At 39.3% G+C, this 19,932-nt stretch overlaps 1 protein-coding gene across 1 annotated transcript in view; it reads right to left on the minus strand.

The window, feature by feature from the left end:
- LOC123242074 (guanine nucleotide exchange factor DBS-like) overlaps positions 1-19,932 on the minus strand; it is a 192,825-nt gene that overhangs the window by 145,394 nt on the left and 27,499 nt on the right. The window contains exon 4 of the mRNA XM_044669566.1: positions 3,554-3,642. Coding sequence (XP_044525501.1) covers positions 3,554-3,642 — 89 coding nt within the window. The remainder of the gene's footprint in view (positions 1-3,553; positions 3,643-19,932) is intronic.

A 19,932-nucleotide genomic window follows, 5' to 3' on the forward strand; every position in this document is an offset into this window, starting at 1 on the left:
ATAGATAGATAGATAGATAGATAGATAGATAGATAGATAGATAGATAGATAGATAGACAGACTTTATTTCAATATAATTGATTTCCTTTTTGATCCTCTGTATTTTATTTTACACCTTTAAAAACAATTCTAAGATGGTGGTCACTCATTTCATTAAACTCCTAAAGGAGTCCCTGGATTAAAATCCCTTTGAACCCCTTTGGTAGTTTAATGAAATGAGTGACTACCTTTGCAGTAAAAGGCCTGGGTAGTGTGCCAGTGTTCAAAGAAGGAACTAAAAATAGTTAGAAAAGAAAATTAGTGGTGGCCATTGGGATGGCCTGATAGTTGTCTTCAATTATGTGAAGGGATATCATGTGGAAGAAAGTTAGACTTGTTCTGTAGAAGGCAGAACTAAGACCAGTGGATGGAAGGGGCAAAGAGTCAAATTTAGGTTAGAAGTAAAAGAAAACCTTCCTAACAATGAAAGCCTCCTGGGAGCGCCATAGGGTTTCCTTCTTCAAAGGTCTTCAAACCTACCCTAGAAAATACCTTTGCAGGGGCAGAGTGGAGAGAGTTCTTTTTCTGCATATTGATTATATTATATGACTGCTAAGGTTCCTTCCAACTAGCTCCATTTGTGGTTAGAGCTCTGAGCCTGGAGCCAAGAAAACCTGAATTCAAATCTGGCCTCAGTTGCTTAAGAACTGTGTGATCCAGGGCAAGTCTCTTAATCCTAGTTTGCCTCACTTTCCTAGTTGATAAAATGGGGATAATAAAAGAACCCAGTGTTACTGTAAGACTCAAATGAGATATTTATAAAGTGTTTAACACTTTGCCTGGCACATAGTAGGTACTTAATAATGATTATTCCATTCTCTTTCCTTCCCAACTCTGAGGTTTGACAGATCAATCAACGTTCATTAAGTGCCTACTATGTGCCAAGCACTGGAATATAAAAAAAAAAAGGCAAAAGATAGTCCCTGACCTCAAAAGCTTCCAATCTAATGTTGCAATGTAAACAATGCAAGCTATATGCAGGATAAGAGGAAGTCATTAACAGAAGGAAGGCACTGTAACTAAGAGGGGTGGGGGAAGATTTCCTGTAGAAGGTGGGATTTTAGTTGGGACTTTGGGGAGGCCGGGGAGGTCAGAGGTTAAAGCAGACAGAGGAGGAAAGTGGAACAGCAAAATTAAAGAACAGCCCCCCAAATCAACTAACTATGAAGTGGTAGAGCAGGACTGAGGCCCAGGTACTTGCTGAATCCAAGTCCAGCAAGAACTCTCAAAGTTCCTTTAATTTCCAAAGTTAAATTCTGTAGTTCTTCCTTTCAGCAACCCTACTGAGATTTAAGTTACCTCACTAAAAAATGTTCTTATCTCCTTCCATTGCCCTATCCTGAATCTTTGCTTACACAGTGGGATAAGAATTAGATTCATGATTTCACCATTGTCAGGAAACATCTACTACCAATGCAGGTTGGCACTTTCTCTGCAGTTTAAGAGACTTAGAATTGTTTCTTTATTTAACCTTATGGTGTTATAAAAACTATCCAGTCCTATGTCTTGGAAAATTTGAAAAAGTTTAAAATCAAATGTCCAAAGAAAATGATGCAAAACTATTTTACCAAATAGTACTTAGGGATAACCCTAATCATAAGGAATGTATGCTGAACAAAATATTTTCAAGATGGCAGATGGGGCCATCTCAACCTATCAGAGACCTGCATGTGGTCTTTAATAAATGCTTGTTACATAAAAGTCAATAGGAAATCTAGGAAGACCTTTATGAATTGATGCAAAACCAGCAGAACATGAACACAGTAATAGCAATATTTTACCATGATCAGCTGTGAATGACAACTCTTCTCAGCAGTACAATGATCCAAGACAATTTTGAAGAACTTATGATGAAAAATGCTATCTATCCCCACAAAAAGAACTGATGGAGTTTAAAGGCAGATCAAAGCATACTTTTTAAACTTTATATATATTTTGGTCTCTGTTTTCTTTTGCAACATGGCTAATGTTGAATTATGACTGTATATATATATATAATTTCACATGACTGTACATATATAATCTATATAAAATGTCTTGCTTTCTCAAGGATGGGGGAGGAAAGGGAAAGAAAAAGGGAATTTGGACTCAAAATTTTAGAAAACAAAACATTAAAAATATTGTTTTTTTGTGTAACTGAGAAAAAAATTTTTTTTCTTATAAGTCAATTGGCCTATTAATTGGAGAATAACAGACCAAACTGCATTGCATGAGTGGAGTATTAACTGTGCTATAAGAAATTACGAATATGAAGAAGCATAAAAGTGATGTCAAGTGAGATAAGCAGGCCCAGGAAAACACTATACAGTAAACACTACAGTAACTACAATCAGGTAAATGGAAAGGGAAAAAATGAAACTGAACCCTGCATAATTATAATGTCTAAACCTGAGCCCCAAGGAAGAGATGAGGAAATATACCTCCTTCCCTTTTTTTTTTTTTTTTTTTTTTTTTTTTTGGCAGAGGCAGGAGATGATGGGTGATCATTACAATTACTATAAGACATGGAAGATTTGTCAATTGTTTTCCTAAACTTTTAATTTTTCCACTTTTAATATTTCTCACAAGGTATGACTCTCTGGGGAGGGACATATTTGGAAATTAGGCTGAAGGAACAACCAAAGATATCAATATATTTTAATGTCTATAGGACTAACTACTGGAGATGATGTCTTGAATTTCTGTATAACAAATGGGTACATATTAGCTTCTCTCCAAAAGAATGATTTGTGTGTACCTATACACATATACACATGTGTGTATGCATAGACATGAACATATAAACACATGTATAATTTCTATAACATACATATACATATGCATTTGGCCAACATTTTATTCTTCCACTTCTGAGTGCCTCCCAAAGAACTGCCACACCTGGGTAGTTGTACATGAGCTAAGATGCCAAACCATATGCATATTTCTAAGTGTTACATTTTCAGAGCTGGGGGGAAAACCTACAAATAATTTAAATCCATAATTTGTTTAAATATAAACAATTTGGGGAACAGCTGGGTGGCTCAGTGGATTGAGAGCCAGACCAGGAGACAGGAGGTCCTGGGTTCAAATCTGACCTCAGACCCTTCCTACCTGTGTGATCCTGGGCAAGTCACTTAACCCCCATTGCCTAGCCCTTACTGCTCTTCTGCCTTGGAACCAATACACAGTATTGATTCTAGGGTGAAAGGTAAGGGTTTTAAATATATGTATATATGTGTATATAAATATACTTATATATTTATATACACACATTATTTTGAACTTCGGGTTCATTATATTTCTTGAATTAAAATGTCCAATTTTAAAATGGCAGTTTTCATTTGTAGATTTGTGGGTATAAGAATACCATAAATGTTATCATAGCAAATACTTCCTAAATGTAATGCAATAGATGCACCATTGTTAAGTGTCAGGAGAGTAAGATGAGCTACAATGAATTCCCTTCCATTTTCCTACCCCCCCCCACATTCCCAAAGGAAAGCCCAGCTCCTTCCAAAGAATCCTTTGGGCTTACCTTCTCCTGGTCGAGAGATTCTCTTCACTCTCACTCATCACCAGTATTCTGCTGGAACCACCTTGACTGGCTTCATGCATCACTTCAATCTAAGTTTAAAGAAATGTTGATAAGATATTGTGTTCCTTAATTGAAAGTCATTTCTTGTAAAGTTGAAACAAAATCGATCCCAGTGATTTTGACTATTTTATGGTTGTCACTTGTAATCTCACTGTATCCTGTTTCATTTTTTCAGTCTTCATTTTTTTTTCTTTCTTGGTTTGCTCTTTCCCCATTTGGCAGAGTGGGGAGTGGGATGGAGTGGGGGAAGCCTGGTGAATTTCAGAGGCATGAACAAGTGATTTTCTAAAGCTGGCACTCCAGAGTTTCTTTAAAATGTTGGAAGTGTTATAAGTTTTTCTTAATTTCCCTCTGTCTCTTTAAGAGGCAGATTATAAAAGAAAAAATTAAGAGAAAGGACTCTTTCTCTCTGACTTCCTAGGGAGCAGGTGTTCTGTGTCATTCTCTCTCTGTCAAGAAGATCTGACAGTTAATTGTTGAGAGTTTGAATTTAGATACGGATTTGAGAAGTCTGTCTCTGAAGGGTTCTTTCCTCAGCACTTTGAGGGAGAAAGGCCTGACTCTGAGGGCTTTTCTCCTCAGAACTTGAGGGTGCAGGAGAACTATCTGTGTCACTGTGACAGTTAGTTTTGCCATTTATGGTTTGGATTCAGATACTGGTTAAGGAAGTTGGAGGAGATAAAGATTTATTAATTTAGATTAGTCAGTGAGATACAGAATTTAATCTTAGATAGTCAGTGTAGATTAGTTAGGCCTGCTTCATCAAGCAAGAAGATCCTTAGATTTAGGGTTTCTTAGAGATTTTAGTAGAGGGTTTAGATTTTTAGGCATAGTATAAGATTTAAGAGCTATAATCTCCTATTTCCTACCTCCTATTTCCTATCCCAACTCTCCTCCAAATAAATAAGTAGATGTGGTTTACCAAACTGTTCTCTGGACTTTTATCACAATATTATTTAACCCCTCACAGAAGATAAACATCTGTTCTCCACCTTTTCAGTTCTGTTGCTACCCCTCAGTGCTTCAGGACACAAGTGAAAACCAATGCAAGGGAAATACTCTGCAATGCTACCATTCAATAAATAATAGAATGATATTTTCTAGTTGTTAATGCTACAAGTCCTCTAACTGTAAAAATTTCCATATTGTTGGAATTAAATGGGTCTTGTTTCTTTCCTGAAATTAAATGGGATGATTTCTTTCAGAATGATGATGGTCCACCCTATGGATTGGACTATGAGGCAGGACTTAAGCTCCTAAGACAGATGTACAACCAGCATGAATGATAAAGGTGTCAGTATTTCAGTCAGTTCATCAAATTAGAGATTCTTTACCAAAGAACTCTAAAATTTTATCTGCAATGCCCATAGTTTAAATAAAATCTAACCTCTCCATGATCTTTCCCTTAAATTTCATTGAAAGTAAACCTCTTCCAGGCTTAGAGATGGGAGGTCCTAGGTTCAAATCTGACCTTATACACTTCCTCCCTGTGTGGCCCTGGGCAAGTCACTTAACCCCCATTGCCTAGTCCTTAATAGTCTTCTATTCATTCTAAGACAGAAGGTAAGAGTTTCAAATTTTTTAAAACAAAAACAAGACATGATTCTGAGAAGAGATTCATAGATTTCAAACCAGACCACTTGGTGTCCAGGACACCAAGAAGGTTAAGAGCCCCTAATCTCTGAGGCCAAATCTTACAAGAAAAAAGGAAGGATTGAAAAAAAAGTTTTCTTATTTTCATTTTGTAAGATTTGTTGTTTCTCACTGGAAAGATGTGTATTGAAATAACCAGATTGGTATGTTATTAATTCTCAGATGAAAAGTCAACTAAAAGATACTATTGAGGAGATATTGATGATTAGAAAAAGGAGGAAAAGATGTTACAATTAGGTAACAAAACTGACATAACAAATTGTCCAAGAGTTTCAACAGACCCTATCCTTCTCCAAGTCTAAATTCAAAGAAAATGAGGGTAGGCTCAACTACATTGGCCACATCCTCTGTGTATGGGAGATTTATGGGAACATAGAGCTAAGAAGTAGCACAAGATGAGAATAACTGGAGAGATCATAATCTGCATGAATGGAGGGAATGTCTACACCAACAAAATCAGATTTATTTAAGTATGTTTTTGTTTCATCCCATACATAGTAAAATATTTCAAAATGACTAAAACTTCCTGCTTCTCATAATTCCTGTGAACTAATTCTGTATTCTTATCACTTAGAGGGGTTTGAGTTTCTAAAGATATGTAAATAAAAATGTACAAATGACAATTACTTTGTGCCTCAGTATTAAAATTCAACTATCAATAAGTTATTTTGTTACTGATGATCATTTCTGAGTAAGAATGATTGCTGAGCAAAATTTAGTTTTATTTTTCTGATTGACTCTTCTAATATCCTGTTGATACAGCATATCTATCAATTCTTCTGCCTGGAAATACACGAGTTCTAAAAATTGTGTTGAAAGCTCAGTTTGGTTTTTTCTTCCTGTTTTTGTAAACGTGTTGGGTTTGCAGCATAAACTTGCACAGATAATGCATGTTTTTCTGGTTAAGTAAACATGATGCACATTTCTAAAACATGAAACCCTATTGTGCCTTACCTTCATGCTCTTGTGGGCACCATGTTCATGAAGAATAAAGGTGGATTTCTTAACTGCAAAAAAACAAATCCCTTTACACCAGGGATTCTTAACCTTTTTTTATAGACTTCTTTAGTAGCCTGCTGAAGTCTGTGAATCTCTTCTCAAAATAAAGTTTTTAAATCTATAAAATATATAGCATGATAAAAGGAATCAAAGGCCTATCCTTATAATGTAAACATTTTACTAGTTTTCTGTATCACAACAAGCAAGACTCCTGTCCCTGAAGAACCAACAATAAATACCAAACAAGAGAGTAATGGAAAGTTACATGGAGGATGTGCACAGCATATAAACAGACCCAACAAAGAACTCCAGGGAAGCATGAGAGTGGATGTCTTCCAGGACAGAAAGAAAAGATAGGTTGGTTCTTTGGTAAGAGTAAGGGATGCCAGGAGGACAGATACGTGTTCCTGGATACCCTCACAATGCTGAGGAATAGCATGGAAAACCTCTCACACATCAAGAGGACCCCTTGAGGTGACTCTTTGGGATGGATCCAGATGAGAGTCATACAGGATGGGTAGACAGGGATGGGTTTCAATCTGTGACATCTGAAGAAGTCAGGGAGAACTAACTGGGTGGCCACTTCCACTGGCACCTCTGCCTATGTTGGTATAACCTCTGCCTCTTGACTCAGGATATCATCAAGGACTTGAAAGTGGAGTTATAGATTCTAGCACAGAGCTGGCCAGCAAGAGTAGTGACAGCTGTGCCCCAGAGAATCCCTTCTGAGCCATGGCACATTGTCTTGGCTAGGAATCTGGAATTCAGGCTAAAGAATGCCATTCTGTAGTGTTCCAGGCCTAAAGAGTGGGGCTCATCTTGGTCACTGGCTTCATTCTGTTTTCTTTCTATGAATACCATTCAGAAATTCCCCATGCCTTTCATCAAGTGAGTGGCTCTGGCTGCTCTCATGCTCTTTGGCTCTATTTCCACATTCAATCTATAGCTTGCCAACAGATTTGACTAAAGGTACTACCTCTCTCAGAGCCATTTCTTTCTTTCTTGACTGCTATCTAGACCCTCCAAGGTGCCTGATGAGGAATTCAGAAATCTTTGCCGAGGGCCAAACACCCTGATCTTGACCCAGCTGGTGCAGGAGTATGGAAGTTGCCCAATGGATCCTTTAAGGAGATTTCTTTCATATTTCAGTATTTTTGCATGGTGAACAGAGTGCTGGATTTGGAGTCAGGGCTCAAATCAGGTTTCTGTAGCATACTGTCCACCTTAGACCAGTCACTTAATATCCTTAGACTGCAAATTTCCTCCTCTATAAAGTGGGAATTCTCATACCTGTTGTCCCCACCTTTTAGGGTTACCCCCTGCAAACATACAAGTGTCATTTAAATATCAATTTTTACTGTCAGATCTATTGTGGATATTTGATCTCACAGTCTAAGAATATGAAAATAACATCTGGCTAGGAGGTGACATGTAAAAGAAGGACCATGGATTCTCATCCCACCTCTGCTGCTTAACCACTCCGAGCCTCAGAGATTATACAGACCAATCCCTTTGTTAACAGATGAAGAAATTAAGTTCCTTTTCAGCTTTAAATCTATGATAGATTTATGTGATAAAAGCCTTTTATTCAAGAGAAGACTGGAATAGTGGAGAGAAAGCTGGCTAAATTAAGAGTCAAGAAGAACTAGGTTCAAAGTCTTCCTCTGACATTAATTGGCTATGTGGCCCCTAGGCAAATCACATAATCCCTCAGTGCTCCAGGCACCTCTCTAAAACCACCCAGAAAAGATACTCACTTGTATTGGCAGAGGGAGTTTCCTCATCTGGGAGTTCTCTGTACTAATGAAGGTTCAATTCAAGGGTTCAAGGGTATCCCACAATTCACAAGATTTAGAGCTGAGGGAAATCATCAAGTTTATTTCTCTCATTTTGTACAAAAGGAAAATGGAACCCAGAAAGGTTAAGAAACTTTTCCAAGGTTACATCAATTATAAGTAGGAGAATTAAAATCCTGTACAGGTCTGGCTTGGGATTTCAGCTGGTAGTATGGGGGTGTCCCTGGGTTCTCAAGTGCAGCTTAAGCTTCACTCAAACTCTAAGCCTTCCAGTTGGGTCTAGCTGTGTGTTTGTTGTCTGAGGACCAAAGTAGGCAAGTGCAGAAAGTCTCGTGGTTCCAGGTTTGGCTAGAAGCTAATGAATTCTTTTGGCCAAAGCACCTCAGGAAATCTGGATCCTAAGGGAGTGGAAGGGCTGAGACATTTTCAGAGGAAATAATCTGGCTTTCTAAATATCTAAAAGATCTTTAGAGGACAACTCCCATATTGGAGTTCAAATTTCTGCCCAAACATTTATTAGTTGGGTGAGCCAGAGTAATTCACTTCCCCCAGCTTACCTCAGTTTCCTCATCTGTAAAATGAACTGGAGAAGGAAATGGCAAATCTTTGCCAAGAAAACTCCAAAAGGGGTCACAAAGAGTCAAATGTAACTGAAGTTGGAACAATAGCAGGCCCTAGTAGGAGGCCTGGTGGCACATTTACTATGCAATGAATATTAGTAATGGCAGTGATATTAAAGGTCACCATATTAATATTCATAGCACTAATGTTGAGGAATTATAAGGTCTTTTCCTGCCTTCTGAACTGATGGAGGCCAAAAAACTTAAGTCTTAATTTGCATCCTAAACACATTGCTTCAGTATTCTAATTCTTTAGAACGTGGTAACCCATGTATTATAGATTAAAAGGAAACAACTACAGACCATATAGGCGTTTGCCATTTTTCTGGGGTGAAAAGCTCTTACCTATCTAGGAAATTCTCCGTTATTTGGCTTGACTAGGAATGAATCAAATATCTGTTGGTTAATTGAAAGTATGACTAAATGCTTGTCAATTAATAAAACAAGAGATTTTGTTTGCTTATTTTGTTTTTAAAGAGTGAAGTTAAAGGAACTGGGATTGTTTTATCTTGCCATTTAATAGCTAAGGACATTGTTCCTCCTATCCCAAAAGAATCCTCATTCATTTAGTCCTTTTTGAAGTCAGAAGATGGATTAGATAGCCTAAATGTCATGCTGATCACTGTAAAAGATGAAAAGAATTTATAAAAGGGCAGTTAGAAAGCTCAGTGGAGAGAGAGCCAGGCCCAGAGATGGGTGATCCTGGGTTCCAATTCGACCTCAGACATGTCTTAGCTATGTGATTCTGGGTAAGTCACTTAACCCCCATTGCCTAACCCTTACCACTCTTCTGCCTTGGAACCACAGACAAAAGGTAGGGCTTTTTTTTCAAGGAAAGAAGAGAATTTATAAATCATTTTCCCAATGTAAAATGCTATATAAATATATGGCAAATTTTTTGTTACCCAATAAACCTGGGGAACAAAGGGAGAGAGTTGTAGTGGCGACCAAACATTCAGCTAATTGTTTAGGTTGTTGATCTCCTTGTCTCCCTGATGTAGCTTTTCCAGTTTCTCCATTTAATATGAGTTGGGGACTCTGACACGCAGAATAAAGATCAGACTAGAGTGGATTAAAAAGGGAGCATTATTACTTCATGGCTTATTTTTCCCTGCTATTTAAGTGCTATAAACCTCAAGCTTGTCTATTTTTTTTAAACCCTCACCTTCCATCTTAGAATTAATGCCATGTATTGGTTCCAAGGCAAAAGAGTGGTAAGGGCTAGGCAATGGGGGGGTTAAGTGATTTATCCAGAATCACCCAGCTAAGAAGTATCTAAGCCAGATTTGAACCCAGGACCTCCCATATCTAAGCTTAGCTCTCAATCTAATAAGCCACCCAGTTGCCCCCAAGCTTGTCTTTATATACCCCAGCACTATATTGTGGACTTTGTTGTGTTATTCATTATGAATGGCCCTAAGTCCTAAGAAAACAACATGGCTCTCACCATCTTAACTTGGTGTTGGGGGAATCCTGATGCTGTTTTGGAGGGCAGTGGTTGTGAAGAGGCAAGAGAAAAGGAGGAAGATTGGGTGAAATTCCCTCAGTTCCTTGGGATGGTCCCTGCTGTGATTTCTCTTAGTTCTTTCGAAGTTTCTATTCCCTCTCTAATAAAATCACTTCATCTTAGATTGATGTGAAGCAGAAAGATCCTTTAAAGAATGGACCACAAATATTGGACTAAGACACCAGTGACCTAGAAACAAAGCAGTCAAATTTATTGACACTCCATTTCTTAAAGCCCACAGAATCAGAGCAATACTTAGAGAAGAGCAAATCAGGGTATTTGCTTGGGGCCTCTTCACCCCTGATGATGGCCATTAGTCACTCTTTGGGGAAAAGAAAAGGGGGCTGGCGCTGAAAAAATACCTACGTATTTATACACAGGATCACAAATTTTGAGCTAGAGGAAACCTCAGAAGTCAGTTGGTCCAATCTTCTCATTATACTGATGAGGAAACTGAGCCCTAGACTTATCCAAGGTCCCAAAGAGTAAATAATAGAGTGAACATTTGAGCCTAGCTCTCTTCCAGGCAGTATGCCCATAAGCAGGCTGCCCATTCCCAACTCACACACACACCTGTCCACTTGGCTTTTTTTTGACTTATTTTCCCTTTCAAGACTCTCTTAGATGTCCATTTCAATCTGATTTTATTGCATAAAAAGTGGTAAAGGAAGCATCTATATTTATAACTGTTATATCACACCCATGTCCTACTAGGGATGGTCCTGCATGAACTCTCTTTAGTTGTGAAGAGATACAAATCATCAAAAATCATTTCAACAGGAGTCATAGGATCATAGACTTTAGAACTGGAAGAGGTCATTTAGTCCAACCCCCTTATTTTATAGGAGATCTGGACATTTTGAATTTCTTGAAGAGTGCAGGTTCAAGGTAAACATGAAATTTTATTGTTATTGTTCAGCTGTGTCTGATTCTTCATGATCCGTTTGTAGTTTTCTTGGCAAGGATACTAGAGTGCTTTACCATCTCCTTCTCCAGCTCATTTTACAGAGGGGGAAGCTGAGGCCAGCAGGGTTAGTGACTTGCCCATGTCACTTAGTAATGGTTTGAGGCTAGATTTGAACTCGGGACTTCCTGATACCAAGCCCATTGCTCTATCTACTGTGCCACCTATGTTCCCTGAACATGAAAAGGCAGTCTTAATTATTTTGGCCATCTCACAAAGCTGCCTTTGCTTTCTGGGAGAGGATAATGAGTGCGATGAATTCTTGGTTTAGTGGTATGATACTTGTTACTGTGTGCTTTTGAGTCATTTGTGTTTTGAGAAGTTTCTAAGCTAGAAGAAATGAACAGCTGCCTTATATCTGACAGACTTATTGACAGTCTTTTCTGCTGGGGATAATCCGTTACTGATTTTGGGGGGAGATTCAAATCTAAGCTTTATTTTGGAGATTTTCCTGGACTTGCTCCCAATTTGGGGCCACAAGCCATAGATTAGAGTCTGGACCCCCGCACGCCCCTTTGAGAATCACGTCCCCGTAAGATGAATACAGATTTCCTTGAACCCAGAGATGGATCCTCTATGGAAGGCATACCTAAACCCTTCCACACCCAGGATAGAAGGATATAGATATATAATTTTTAATTTTTCTATGTACATTTTGTTTCCTCTAATAGAATGCAAATTCCTTGAGGGCAAGGACAACTTTATTGTTACTCCCAAGGTCTACCACAGCACCTGGTACATAATAGGTGTTTAATAGATGTTTGTCAAATGAAGGAATAAATGAAGAATCTGAGGATGAATCCAGAAATGACTCATCCAAGGTCACTTACATACTATTAGCAGAAAAGTCAGCACCAGAACCCAAGCTATCTAATCCTAAATCTGCTGCACTACTCAAAAACTAATTATTGCATTGGGGGGTAGAGGGGAAGGGAGAAGAGGAAGAAATGGGAGGGGAAGTAGTCAGAGGAAGAGAATTGATTTAGTTCTGAAAACAACTGTAGATAATGTTATTTCGAGTTTTTTTCTTTAAAATTAAATCTCTACATTGAAATAAAGAGGTAGGATACATCTTATGAATGGAGAATGATTTATTCTTAATTTTAATTTCTCCAGTGAAGAATATACTTATCTACTGCTGGGTCTTATACTTGCATAGCATCTTGGCAAAAATGCCAGACTGAGTGTGTAAGTCATGTCTCTAACACTGCCCAGCCTCATTACTCTGGGTAAGTCACTTCCAGAGCCTTAGTTTCCTCATTTGTAAAGAAAGCATAGTAATACCTGCCATAACTCCCTTCCAAGGTCATTATGAAGCTGTACACATAATCACGAAAATGGCATAGAAAAAGCATTCTGCAAGCTTTAAGACACTGTGTAAATGTGTTGGTGGTGGCAAATTTCCAATGAATTGATTTGTTAAGAGGGAGCTCAAGGGAAGTCCTAACATCAAAATGATGCTTAGGGCTTTTGTAGGAAAAGCATCACAGAAATAAATGGTAGTGCCAGCAGCAACATTTCATTTTACAGGTGAAGAAAATGAAGCTTTTCAGGTGAACTAAGCAAGTCTTTTTCTTTGTGATCTGAAGAATGTTAAAAAGCAAGACAAAAGACTTTCAGGCCAGCCTGTTTGAATCCTTTTACAGCAAAGTGGTAACATACTCCAAGACAAAACTATGACTTAACAAGTTGTCATAGTCTCTAGAAAGAGAAATTAGATTAGATCAAACTTTAAGAACTCTTGTTTCCTGTCCTCACTTGAATGGCATTGAGAATTTGAGAACAGGGATTCGGTCTTACTTCCTGCTCATTCCAGGGAGTTTTTTAAAGTTCTATTTCATGATTTGATGTTATAAAATAGTCTGTTCAAAAACTGATGAGACAAAAGGAAATAATTTGAAAACTGAATTACTGCCTCAGTGAGTGATCAATAACACAATTTTCTTTGCTGATTTTTTTTTAGTGAAGCAACCAAAAAACTTTCAGATGAGATTAATTTAGGAAGTTTTTAAAATGTAATTCTCTTTATAAAATTATATATGTCCTTATTGTCAACAAGCACTTATTGAATACCTGATGCAGCTCCTAGCTAGCTGACCACCTCTCAGACTACTTTGATATGTCTTCATCCAAGTCATACCCTCAGCGACGTGGCTCTGTCATGGGTTCTCTTTTCCCTCTCTCTTATTTCATTTGGTAATGTTGTGAGGAAGATTAGTTAGTAATTAATTAACTATTAAGGATGGACCTAGCAGGAAGGACTGGAGCATTCCAAGATAGAATGAAGGAGCAGGAAGTTGCTTGTACTCTGAGAGAGACTCCATTAGTAGTTGGCACAAACTGTTGCTAGCCCTGGGAGATCTCAGACCTGCATCCTGATTTCCCTGGGATCCTGAGTTGTGGTGGTTTCTAACAAGTGGACAAGACCTGCAGAGCAGCACCAAGTGGAGGAGGAGTTTGGGACCTGGTGGACAGCATCTCAATCACACTCTCTCTACTTGGATACCTTGGACCACTTTGGCTTTTGGCATCCTGTGGTCATCTGTGGATTACTGTGAGGACCCCAAAGCCACCTTCAGACCCATTAGCTGTGCTGGTCAAACCTGGCTGGAACCAGGTTTGAAGCAGCCTTCCAGAGACTCCTGTGCTGTTCCTTTGGGCCTTGCCTGCTTAGGTCACTAAGATTAGAGAAGTTAAGTCCTCCCCTTGCCCTATGGTTTTGCCCTTTAGGTTTTAGTGTAGAATTCCTTATCTCACCTTTATTTATTTGAACATAATTAAACCTGTTAAAACCTTTACCTTGCCTGCTGGTTTCAAAGACTCTGGCCTAGTGGTGAGCTGGGTGGCAGTTGGCCAACAGCCATTCTTGTCAGTTAGGAGCAGCTTAGCTGTGTACTCTGGTCTCCCTATCCTGGTCCTGTCTCTCCCTCAACCCAGTGTGTGTGTACCCACAACCATTTAGATTATATTTTAACATCCCTGGTGCCCCATCTTTTTTACAGTAACCTTATCAACTGCCATGGATTCAACTCTCATCTTTTTACAAATGATTTTCTAATCTACTTATCGAGCCCCAGCCTCTAAGCTGAACTCCAGTCTTGAATCTCCACTTGCCTACTGGACATCTTGAAAAGAATGTGCCATAGACATGTGAAACTTGACCTGTCCAAAACTGACCTCACTATTTTCCCCTCTCCCTTACTACTGTGAAATTCCCTATTCCCTGTGCAAGAAAAAGCAAGGAGGCCAATGTTAACTGAATCATGGTGCCATGATATGATGTGGTCTAAGGTGTAAGACCACTAGCCTCCTTACTGTTCCTTGCATGAGATACTTCATTTCCTGATTCTGGCTATTTTCCCTGGTTGTCCCCAATGTCTGGAATTCTGTCCCTCCTCTTCTCCAACTCGTGGCTTTCTTTAGTCCTGGTTTCCACCTTCTACACAAAGGTTTTCATTGATTCACTCAATGCTAATGCTTTCCTTTCATTGACTACCTCCAATTTCCCTTGTGTACAGCTTGCTTTTACTTAGATGTTTGCTTGTTCTCTCCCATCAGACTGTGAGCTCAGTGAGAGCAAGCACTGTGTTTTGTTTTTCTTTTGTCTCCACAGCATTTAGCACAGTGCCTGGCACACAGCAGATACTTAATCAATGCTGGATGACAAAGATAACAAAGAAAGGCAAAAATAGTCTCTACCCTGAAGAACACTCAAATAGGGAGACAACATGCAAACAAGATATACACTAGATCAGGGGTTGGCAACATATGGCTCTCAAGCCATATCTGGCTCTTTTGAGGGCCAGATATGGCTCTTTCTGCAGGAGCCATAAAGTCAATTTTTTTTTCAGGCGCTGTTACAGGAGCGGCACTGTGAGCACTGTACGGCTCTCACGAAATTACATTTTAAAAAATGTGGCGTTTATGACTCTCACAGCCAAAAAGGTTGCTGACCCCTGTGCTAGATACTAGGTAAACTGGAGATGCTTCTTGCCAAAAGTGGGGTTTTAACTGGGACTTGAAGAAAATCAGAGAAGCCAGGAGGTGGAGATGAAGAGGGAGAGGGTTAGGGGATAGCCTATGAAAAGGTAAAGGCAAGAAATGGAGTCTGTGTGGGGGGAGTATGTAAATGGAATTAGCTCAAGCCTATGGCCACACCTTAATATATATATATATATATATATATATATATATATAATACCTAAAATCTCCCTCTTATAGGAGCTAGAAAGGAGAATCGATATGGGGAGGGACAGGAGGCATGAAAACTGGGGCAGAGTAAAAAATGATGGGGTGAAGAAGCTGGACCAGATTGTGATCTGTCCCAATGGAAACAGTGAGGCTGCAGAGTGGGAATATAAGTGGCAAAAGATACTGGACATAATGGATGCCTCATTAGTTATAAGGGATGGCTCTTAGGAAGGGGGGGTGATGGGATATATTGGGAAGTGATCTAAAAACAGAAGATACTAATAAACCAATTTTAAAGTAAACTAAAGAGAAAAACCCAAAATGTTTTATTATTTTGGGAGAGGGGAAGGGTTTCCCACTCCTTCTTATATGGAGTGCCTATAAGTTGAAGAGATACTCTGATGTTTTGAAATTCAATTTCAATTCAATTCAACAAACATTTATTAAGCACCTACTATATATCAGGCACTGTGCTAAGCTCTGGGGATACAAAAAAGAGGCAAAAGATAGTTCTTGCCCTGAGGAACTTACTGTCTAATGGGGGAGACAACATGCAAAGAAATATAGTCAAGCCTCGGTACTACACAGTTTTGAAACTCATGGAATTTAATATTTGACACATTTTGAAGAAGAAAAATTGTCATGGCTGAACTTGTTGGCATCTTGATCTTGGGAAATGTATGCCCCCTCCAACCTAAATAAAGGATCCCCAGTCAGGTCATTGATGAAGAGTTCAGCACTGGGGGACTACAAGGATTTCAAAGGGAGCAGCAACAGCTAGTGGAAGGAGAGTATTTTTCTTCAGGTGAGGAGGAGGCAAAGGAGGATGTCCCCCTTCATTAATCAAAGGAATGGGGACAAAATGGGTGAAAGTGCAAAACTTTGTTGAAAACTATCTCCCTGATAAAGCTTTGATAAGCAGAATTGTAAATGTGTTAAATGACCAGGCCATTTCCCACTTTGGAGCAATTTTGAAAGGCAGACAAAACCCGACTTTATCGGATAGGTTTCTAGTGAAGCTTGTACATGGTGAATCTCAAGAAGGGTTCAGTGGTGAGAAGGGACAGAAAAGAGAAAGAAAGAACTCCAGAAGGGTCTCAGATATTATGGGAGGGGATTTCTCTTCCAGACAATAACATTTCTCCTCTCCATCATCCCCTTAAGCCATGAGCTCCTCTCAATACAGGTAAAATTAAGCTAAAATTATTTTATTTAATATAATTATTGGTTTTTACTTATGTCTATATATTATTCATGTTTATTTAGCAAAATACAACTCTACTAAGGCATATATAATATATGCCTTATAAAATCTGGGTTTTCTGAGTATCTGGAACAGATTATTTTAATTCACATTAGGGGGTGGTTAGCAGATCAGATTTACATTTTAAGAAAATCACTTTATTGGCATGGATTGGAGAAGGGAGAGAAGTGATCTAGATATTCATGCAGGTAAGTCACTTTATGCCCTGGAATACTACTTGAGTCATCAAAAGCAGTAGCAGCAGGCTTGGAAATGCCCTCTAACCTTTATGATAAAGGGGGGGGGGGGGAGAAACGTTAATCTGGCTTATTTCCAAGACCTCTGTCATGCAAGTGTCCAAACTGAGGCGAGTCATATTTTCAGCCTCCAGCTAGGGCTGTGAAGAGCAGAAAAATAAGGATTTACCAAAAGTGGTGAATCCTTTCTCCCCTCTGGTCTTTCCTGGGCAAGGCCATTAAACTATGCCCAAGGCCTCTGGATTCCCAGCCTCAGAGAAAGATGATAGCTTCCTCCCCCCCCCCCCCCCCCCGAGTTCAGCAGGACAGGTCTGGACCCCAGATTTTTAAGTCACAGGGTCTCAAGGGTTGGAGGCAGTTGTCTGTCCCAACCTCCTTGTTTTATGGCTGAAGAAACTAAGAGTCAAAAGCAGCTTGCCTAAGTAAGGAACAGAGCAGAGCAGAGATTCGAACTCTGGGTCTTGGACTCTAAATCCTGGATTCTTTGGATATTTGAGATAGTGGCAAATGTGTGTGCATGCATGTGTGTGTGTTGGGGAAAGAGAGCAGAATGAGAGAGAAGATTTTTTTTAAGTGTTAGAATGATTATAAGCACCAATATCGTTGGGTCATAAATGAGCAGTAGCTCAGCATTATAGTCAGAGGGCAGGCCTTGGCATCACAAAGACCTGGGATCCACCTTTGCCTCTGACACATGCCAAATGCAAATTATCCCATTCAACACTCTAAGACCACTAATGCCAGGGGAGGTGTCAGTGTGCACTGAGGGAGGGAATCTAACACAGATGAAGTCACAGATCCAGACCAAAAAAAACCTGCAGTTGTTGGTTCATCTTGGCTAAGGAACCACAGCATTATATATGCTGAATAAGGATCCTTTTAGTCAGTCAATTAGTCATCAAAGAAGCTTCCTGTTGTAGTAGAAAGACGTCATTAGTCAAGAGACACTACCTGTCAGCTATGAGATCTTGGGCAAATCACTTTATCTCACTTGTCAGAGAATCCTAGTTTTTGAGCTAGAAGGGACCTTGGAGGCCATCTAATCTAACCCCTTCATTTTTCTGATGAAAAAATGGAGGAAGATCTAAGGGACTTGCCCAACACCACAGCGGCAGGATGTAGCAGTTCTCTTTTCCTCTGTTCTAGGCTGTTTGCCTCCTCTCACTAAGATTCCATGACCCTGGCCAACTAGAACCATCAAAAGTTTGGGGAGTGTTTTGAGGATGTGTGTATCCAGATGTGTACGGGTTTTCCCCCTTGGGATAGTGAGAAAGAAAGTGCAATGGAGTTTGATTGAGATTTGTTCCCAGAGCATTTATCTTTGAATCCCAACCCAAGTGAGTCTTCCTGAACTCCAGAAGCCTTTCCCACTGTATCATACCCTCCTTTCGAGGATCCTTCAGCTAAGGAGACTGACTTGCTTGGGCTTGGCCCTGATGGGAATGGTCATCCCCACTCAAGCTCAAATAAGGTCTATTGTTAGTCTGAAACTAGTGATGTTGGACTTTCCCTCAGGAGGAATTCAGTTGTGACAAGGTCAAACTTTCAAGCTAAGTAAACTGAGGGTCATTAAATCTTTCTAGGCTACAGGTTTGGGGGCTTCTAGATTCCACATCAACAAGACATGACACTCTTTCCATCTGCTCAAGTGATTGGTTCTGAAAATATCTCACCAGCTCTTGGTGATCCACCTCACCATCAAGCTTCCCTAGATCATTTTACTCTAAGCCTCCTTCCAAAATGGCAGCAAACCATTAATAAACTATTTGATTTCCTTCCCCCCCTACCCATTCCCTCATTCTTATTTATTCTATTCTGGGAAGGTTTTGCTTGTTACATATGCCAGCAGTCTCCACATATTTCAATTAACTGGTAAACCTAAAGGCTAAAATTATTGATTCCTGGCACTTAGTGGGAGAATACTGGGATTTCCCAATCTCCTTGATAGATTTCCAACCACTGCGAATGAGAATTCAATTCCATTCCATTGAACAAGTAGTCATTATTTATTAATGCTCTGCCATCTGTGTACAGAATATTATGCTGGGTATTGGGGATAGAAATGCAAAAAAAGAAACTGTCCCTATTCTCAAGAATCTTTCATCCTATTTGTGGGAAAACTTAGCAGAGGAAAGTCATAAAGGGCTTGCAAAATGAGCTTCAGCAAACAAGTTAGAAATAGCTCATTTCAAGAAGTAGCAAGAGAACATGATTCATAGCTGCCCTGTTGATCTAAATAACAGATAACAATAGTTGGAGGTCCACCTGAGCAGGCATTCCAAACCTGTCATCTGTGATCTTTAAAAAAAGATTGAGGGGGCAGCTAGGTGGTTCAGTAGATTGTGAGCCAGGCTTAAAGGCAGGAGGTCCTGGGTTCACATCTGGCCTTAGATACTTGCTAGCTATGTGACCCTGGGCAAGTCATTTATACCCACTCTGCCCCCCACCCCCACCACCCTGGCATCATGAGCCCTTACTGCTCTTCTGCCTTGGAACCAATACACAGTATTGATTCTAAGACAAAGGTAAGGGTTTAATTTTTTTTTTCTAATTGTGTTTCAATATCATTGGTTTCCTTTGTGGTCCTATGTATTTTATTTTATTCATTTATACATATTATTCTTTGCAATGATCTGGGACAATCCTGAAAGACTTATGACAGGGAATACTATCCACCTCCAGAGAAAGAACTGTTGAAGTAGGATGGATGCTGATCAAAGCAGACTATCTTTCCCATCAGTGTTTTTATGGTTTTTATCTTGGGTTATGTATGAGTTTGCTCTTACAACAATGACCAATATGGAAGTGTATTTTGCATGATAAAGAAAGTACAAAAAAATAATATATTTTTTGAAGGTTAAAAATATATTATTCATAGAAGACATCCATAAGTTTCACCAGACTGCCAAAGGCATCCATTTCACAAGATCTGTTAAGGAGCCCAGGAGAGGAATAGCAAGCAAGAAGGGGCCTTGGAAATGAGTTAAATACCTTACCAAAAATCTTCTGACATACCCATGGCTCTCTATGCTGAACATCCGCCTCAAGAATTAATTTCGCATGATTCAGACTATTGCAAAATACTTTTC

Source organism: Gracilinanus agilis, chromosome 3, assembly GCF_016433145.1.
Source record: "Gracilinanus agilis isolate LMUSP501 chromosome 3, AgileGrace, whole genome shotgun sequence".
Classification (NCBI taxonomy): Eukaryota; Metazoa; Chordata; class Mammalia; order Didelphimorphia; family Didelphidae; genus Gracilinanus; species Gracilinanus agilis.